Source organism: Phycodurus eques, chromosome 1, assembly GCF_024500275.1.
Source record: "Phycodurus eques isolate BA_2022a chromosome 1, UOR_Pequ_1.1, whole genome shotgun sequence".
Classification (NCBI taxonomy): Eukaryota; Metazoa; Chordata; class Actinopteri; order Syngnathiformes; family Syngnathidae; genus Phycodurus; species Phycodurus eques.
The window spans coordinates 6,923,004-6,929,717 of record NC_084525.1 but is presented as its reverse complement, the minus strand read 5'-3'; the positions used below and the strand labels follow the sequence as shown (position 1 = coordinate 6,929,717).

The 6,714-nt window shown below is 41.2% G+C and overlaps 1 protein-coding gene across 1 annotated transcript; it reads right to left on the bottom strand.

Annotated features, from left to right (window-relative positions):
* Positions 1 to 695: 695 nt before the first annotated feature.
* Positions 696 to 6,714, bottom strand: slc52a3 (solute carrier family 52 member 3). Its single transcript, XM_061673213.1, has 4 exons — positions 6,637 to 6,714; positions 4,300 to 5,362; positions 3,139 to 3,262; positions 696 to 908 (listed from the first exon to the last, which is right to left on the bottom strand). Exons 2-4 carry the CDS (start codon positions 5,298 to 5,300, stop codon positions 696 to 698), a joined length of 1,338 nt encoding a protein of 445 aa, XP_061529197.1. The 5' UTR covers positions 5,301 to 5,362; positions 6,637 to 6,714.

Genomic DNA, 6,714 nt, shown 5'->3' with positions numbered 1-6,714 from the left:
AATAGGCTTCAAGCTATTTCAATCCACTCCCAGTTGAGGATTACTTTCAAACTAAACATAAAACAGATAAATGACATGTTGTGTGTCTCAAACAACCAAACAGCTTTAAAGTCTGTTTAGCTTAATGCTAACAAACAATGCTAAACACCATTGACGGGCTAACAAATAGCATACTCACAGGCATATATTCTTTATTCTTTATCCTGTGCGAAAAATGACTAATACTGCGGCTTACTGAGGAATTGTGACCATCTCCGTGTATATCCCTATGTCTGTATTATATTGCCCCCAGGAGCCGCACAATCACAGTGAATTAATACATCATGATGCACAAACTGTTTAATTCTTTACATTGTATTTGATTGTCAATACCGTGTTTTTTTTTTTTATATAAACTACAGTGTCATAGAGTGCAATTTTCCAAATTTATTAAAAAAAAAAAAAAAAAAAAAACATGACAAATTTTTTTAAGGTTTAAAAAAAAAAACGTTTTGGGAGGGTGGGGGGCTGCAACGGCTTAATGAGATTTCCATTCATTTTAATGGGGAAAGATAATTTGAGATGTGTATTCTCAACCAAAATCAGATGGGATACCTATCATTCGAAGGGAATGAGGACAAGCACTATAGGAAATGGATGGATGGATAAAATATCACTTCAAAATAAATAAATGTCTTTAAAAAACACAAGAGTTTTCAGAGTGGACATTTGGTGTTGCAGAAGTCCCCGGCCTTGAAGAGCATGAGGACATTGACAAGCGGGAACATGGTAACAGAGCCCACCAGCGACCCCGCTTGTGCTGCGGCGCCGCACCAAACCAGGGCGCTGTGGCTGCGGTCACGCAGGATGACCCCCAACATCACTTTGATGTAAGACAGAGTTCCAGTGAACAAGAGCCACGAGAGGACCTGGAGAAGGCAAAAAGGACATTGACTTGTACAGTGAACTCCCCAAAAAATTCAAGATTCAGATTTAATTTTTTTTTTTTTTTCTGTAGAACCTTTCCTCACCATTTATATATTTTTGTGGTCTTTCTGTAATGGCTTTAAATGCCACAAAATGGCATTGATGTAATCAGTGGCGTCAAGGAAGTATTGCTGAAGTGAACATCTTGATGAGCCTAAGATATTTCCGTGTCGAGGAGGAGCTAAGTTTAGCCAGGGTTGTTAGTGGAAATTACAGTCTTCGCCTCAAGTACATATGAACTTTTGGTGACGTTTTTTTTTACAGTCAAATCAGATCGACAAATATTTTAAAGGGTAATGTCAGTTAAGTTTGGTGTTACATATAAAACAGTTTTTGCATCACAGCTTGTGGTATATGTAGAGTTTAACTATTAATATACGTATTAAAAATTTTGTGAGTGTTTTCTTACTATTCACGGCAGGGCTTGGTCCCTATCCCCGGCGAATAGTGGAGAAATACGGTTTGCTGAATGTGGATCTTTAAAGTCAGCAGTGTGGAAAACGTTGTTATTCCTTTCCTCCTTGACTCCACTACTGTTGAGTGAAGTGTATTTAACTGGACGTCACTTTAAGTAAAGCTACAAAACAGTTCAAATACCATGGAAAAGCTTCCAAGAGTGACTTCTTGGCAGAGCTACAGCCAGTCCAGTCCACATGGAGGACACAAACCTTTTCAGTGATTACTATTGTTCCATTCATCAATAATTGACTGGTCAGACAAACCTGTTGAACTTAATGTCTTACTAACGTCAACCTACAACCCCAATTCCAATGAAGTTGGGACGTTGTGTTAAACATAAATAAAAACAGAATACAATGATTTGCAAATCATGTTCAACCTATATTTAATTGAATACACTACAAAGACAAGATACTTAATGTTCAAACTGCTCAAACTTGATGGTTTTTAAGCAAATAATCATTAACTTAGAATTGTATGGCTGCAACACGCTCCAAAAAAGCTGGGACAGGTGGCAAAAAAGACTGAGAAAGTTGAAGAATGCTCATCAAACAGCTGTTTGGAACATCCCACATGTGAACAGGCTAATTGGGAACAGGTGGGTGCCGTGATTGGGTAGAAAAGGAGCATTAAATATCTTGTCTTTGTAGTGTATTCAATTAAATATAGGGTTGAACATGATTTGCAAATCATTGTATTGTGTTTTTATTTGTTTAACACAACGTCCCAATTTCATTGGGACTGGGGTTGTAAAATGAACATGACAAAAATGTGTTTAGAAGGTAATTAAGTCAATTCCACTGAATTGTTTTGCAAACTATGATTGACCATACTACAAATAATGTACAGTATCTTTGCTCATGTATCTACAGTATGCCAGCGACATATCGTGACAGGCATAGCCATGAAATGCTCTTCTACTATATGGCAGAAGGTACAAATAACCTGTGTACCCACCTTTTACCATTCATACAGTAGAATAATAGAAAATGTTCGACAAAACAGGTCCACATTTCACAAAAAGTAACATTTGTGAGTAAATTGGGATGAGATCATTATTTCAGTATCCAGCATATACCAGTGGTTCTCAAACGTTTATTTTTTATTGCTAAAAAAATAAGTATATTTAATATTATGCACAGTGTGAATGAACACTGTGTTTGAATATAGAAAAACCAAAATTAATGATTCAATTAAAATGTATTGCACACAAACGTAAAAAAAATAAAAATATTATATTACTAAGTACTCCATACTTAATAAACAGTTCGGAAAAAATCAATCAAAGTTAAATACAATGGAACTGTGCTTCTTTCACCTACCACTAGAAGGACCCTGCATACACTTTGACAACCATATAAATCATATATATATATATTCTTATTATTTTTGTGTGGTGTTGTGCTATTAGATTTTTCGAATCCAAAATATGTGCCTTGACTCAAAAAAAAAAAAGGTTGGGAAACACTCTCATTAAAGTAGGCGATCTGGGGTTCCCACGGCAATAAGACACAGGTCTCCAACTAACAACCCAGAGTACCTTCACCATCATTTAAAAAGTTTCATTTGACTTTTACATGTAATCATTCATGAAAAGTATATGAGCAGAGTTGCTCAACACTGTTAAGCTGAACTTTGTCATTTCCTAGATGAAGCTGACAAGCGAAGCTGATGTCACAATGTCTTTACAATACATATTTGTATGTCACTCACGATGATGACTTCTCCAGCCATGGAGCCCTGAAGTAAAGGACAGGGGCTCATAGCAGCCATGGCCATGTTATAGCTGCCAAAGCCTGTACCCAACAGCGCCAGCGCACCTAGAAACACGAGAGACCTGAAAGCACAAGGAAGATGCAGTTACACTCACATACAGTTAGGCCCAGACACTTTTATCATTAGGCCTTATACACCATCGCAACAGATTTGAAACAATCAAAATGTGGCTGAAGTGTGCACTTTTAGCCGTCATTTAAGAGCTTTCACAAAAATAATGTAGTTACCGTCAAGGAATTTCAGACGTAAGTACCAAATAATTTGACAATCACACCCTTGATTTATTTTAAATCCGTTGTGATGCTGTATAAAAGCCAAAGTCATTCTCCAAATACTTCTGGATGTAGAATCGGGATTTTTGGTGGAAATAAAAATAATGTTTATAAGATTAACTTTTTTTCCAAACAGTGAATCCCTCCATATTCGTGGTTCAACATTCAGGAATTTGCTTACTCGCAGTTTTTTGGGAAGCTATCCTCCGTTCTTCGATAGAAAACTAGCCTCAAAGTAGCGACCGCAAATAGCAAAAATCCGCAAATAATTGACACTCATTGTAATTGCCATGATTTTTTTTTTCCCCCCAAAAAAATATTTTGCTGCAAAACGTGAATAAGTGAAGGATTGGGTTGAAAAAAAAAGCGAATAAGTGGGAGTTTCCTGGGAATAACATGGGATAGGTTCCCAAACAAATTTGCGAATTGGTGAATCTGCGAATGCTGAACTGCAAATGTGCTGAGGTCCACAGTGTTTGTATTTAAGTACAGTGGAACATCATTAAAGGGGACACCGATATAACAAATATTGGATAAAACAGACCGTTGGGACTGAACAATGTGTCCAAAAATACTTTCCATTTGTCACTTAAAATGCTGGTGACAAAGTCTGTTAGTTCCAGAATTGCCCACTGTTGTTTACTGGCGCTGTGGCACAATGCAGGCAGAGAATGGGACTGACATATTTCCAGGTCAAGCCTTCACCTTTGGCAGCAGATTTGGAACTAGGAAGCACACTAATTCCTCGCGGTTCATTAAAGTGACTCGCCTATTCGTCCATTCTATCAAGTTTCCACTGTACAAAGAAAGAGTACTATAATGGTACCTGTTTTGGAAAAACATTGCAATGGTGCAAGCTGCCGGGTTGGCCACTGAAGCCAGTGCAGCCGAGAGGTGATAGGCCAGGTTGCCGTAGGGCATGCAGGAGTACGTCTGCACAGAGGGCAGCACACCATTGGTGGCACCATTGACCCACACCACCAGGAAGTAGATGAAGGTGAGTTGGTATACGGAGTGATTGAGCTCAGCAGGCGCAGGCCTCGTGTGGCTCTCCTCCTCATTTTCACATTTTGTATCCTTTCCGTCAGTATCCGCTGCAGGATTGTCCAGGCCGGAGCAGACCGACGTCATCGAACCCGCCATCAGGTTTTCGTCAGGCGGCAGACGAATCCTGTTCAGGGCGATGAAAGCAGCCAGACTTATGCACATCATGGCCGTTAAGAAGAAGAAGAACACCTGTGTGGAAAAGTTGGGTGGGAGATACTCGGTCTGGAGGAACGAATTGTTTCCACCTGTGTGGTTTCCTGTCGTCGCCTGAGTAGCGTTAACACACTTGGCCATGCCCACGCCTTGAGCCAGAGCGACGACGCCAGGAACGAAGCCGCTCAGGCCCTCCCCAATAAAGTATGTGGTGATGTACTTGGCGGGAAGCTGCATCATGAAAGGCAGGAAGGTGACAGAGGAGGTGCAATCCACCAGCGATAGGAAGAAAGTGATGATGAAGAATGCGGTGCTGTGCGACGCACCAGCCACAATGCTCGTTTGGTGCCAGAAGAAGGCCAGCAGTCCGCAGGACAAGATGCCAATGGAGAGGATGGCGTAGATGACGGCCCGCTCGTTCAAGCGGCCCGGGCTGGCTTTGTGCATGAGAGTGATGAGCAAAGGTCCCAGGTTGGCCATCTGGATGAGGACGGTCAGGTAGGAGGGAAGCTCCCATCCTTCGGGGAGGGTGTTGACGATGAGTGGCAGCTCCACCCACAGGCCGTTCACGGCTACCCAGGATCCCAGGCCAAAGGCGCAGGCCAGCATGTGGACCAGAAGCGTCATCCTGCATGCGGCAACGAGGCCCAACTAGAACAACGGGATTCCTCTTGTGCTGACTGTCACGTCTGGAGGACAAAAACAAACAGGCATTACACTTAATTGAGTATCTGTTACTCAGATTTTGCTATTTATAGTTATATATTTGAGCAAGGGCATGGCACCAGATTATGGGCCCTCGTACAGCACCTCCATAGAGAGCGCCTCCAAAAATGATTAGTAAACAGGGAGGGGTTAGCGCACCCAGGATCGCCACCCTTTATACAACCATTTTCTATAGGATTTAGCCTCATTAGGGTCGCAGGTGAGTTGGGGCTTTTCCGAGCTAATTTTGGGCGAGAGGCAGTGTACCCTCTGGACTGGTCGCCAGACCATCGCAGGGCACATAGAAACAAACAACCATTCACACTTAGATTTATACCTAAGGGCAATTTAGAGTCTTCAATCAACCTACCACGCATGTTTTTGGGATGTGGGAGGAAACCGGATTACCCGGAGAAAACCACCGCAGGCACAGGGACAACATGCAAACTCCACACAGGCGGGGCCGGGATTTGAACCCCGGTCCTCAGAACTGTGAGGTAGATGTGCTAACCAGTCGTTCGCCGTGCCACTTATTTGCAGAAAATATTTTAGCGTAATCCTGATTAAAACAACCAGATCTCATGCAAGTACAGTGGTACCTTCATTTACGAGTGTCCAGAGTTTTTCTACTTACGGGTCGTCGCTCGCTCACTGTGATTAGAGCCCAACTTTGAGTTATGAGCAAGTCTCAAGTGAAAAACAAATGGAGTAATTAAGGTAAAGTAATGTGGGCAAGGAGAAACATCTTTTTTGCATGGACGTCTACTTACAACTATGGCCCGACCGATATGGATTTTTCCAATTCCAATCACTGACAGAATACAATTCTTATATCCCATTCGTCGTGCAATTAATTTTAAAAAAATTATAAAGAATAAAATAACTGCTTTTTTGGGTCGCTGGAGCTGCAGTATATATTATTAGAAATAATATAAAAAAATAAAATATTATTAGAAATAATGTATCTTTGTTCCTCTATTTATGCCAGTGAGGCATAGTGACAGACAGAACAATCAAAAGCTCTTCTATCAGATGGCAGGAAGTACATACAGTAATTACTGTGTATTTACTTTTTGGGTTTTTGTTTGTTGGTATGCCGTGAGATTTTCCAATTGTAAAATATGTGCCTTCGCTTCGTAAAGGTTGGAAATCACTGCCATATAGACACTCACGTTGTTGTTCCTCTTCCAGAAACACACCCAAGTGACACGTGTTTAATAAAGCAGGCCAGCTGTCTTCGAGTCCCAAAAATACTTACACGTTGCCTTTGCTGTCCCTGCCGGCCTCGGAGACGACTTGATGTCATCACGCAATGAAAGAAGTGAGTGAGTGAGTG

Bases quoted from the DNA above. Each gene is read 5' to 3' on its own strand.
- slc52a3 (XM_061673213.1), bottom strand. From the start codon at position 5,300: ATGACGCTTCTGGTCCACATGCTGGCCTGCGCCTTTGGCCTGGGATCC. The intron at 3,263-4,299 runs GTACCATTATAG...TTGTGCTTTCAG, and splicing joins GCAATGTTTTTCCAAAACAG to GTCTCTCGTGTTTCTAGGTG. The intron at 909-3,138 runs GTGAGTGACATA...TGCCTTCTCCAG, and splicing joins TGGCTGGAGAAGTCATCATC to GTCCTCTCGTGGCTCTTGTT.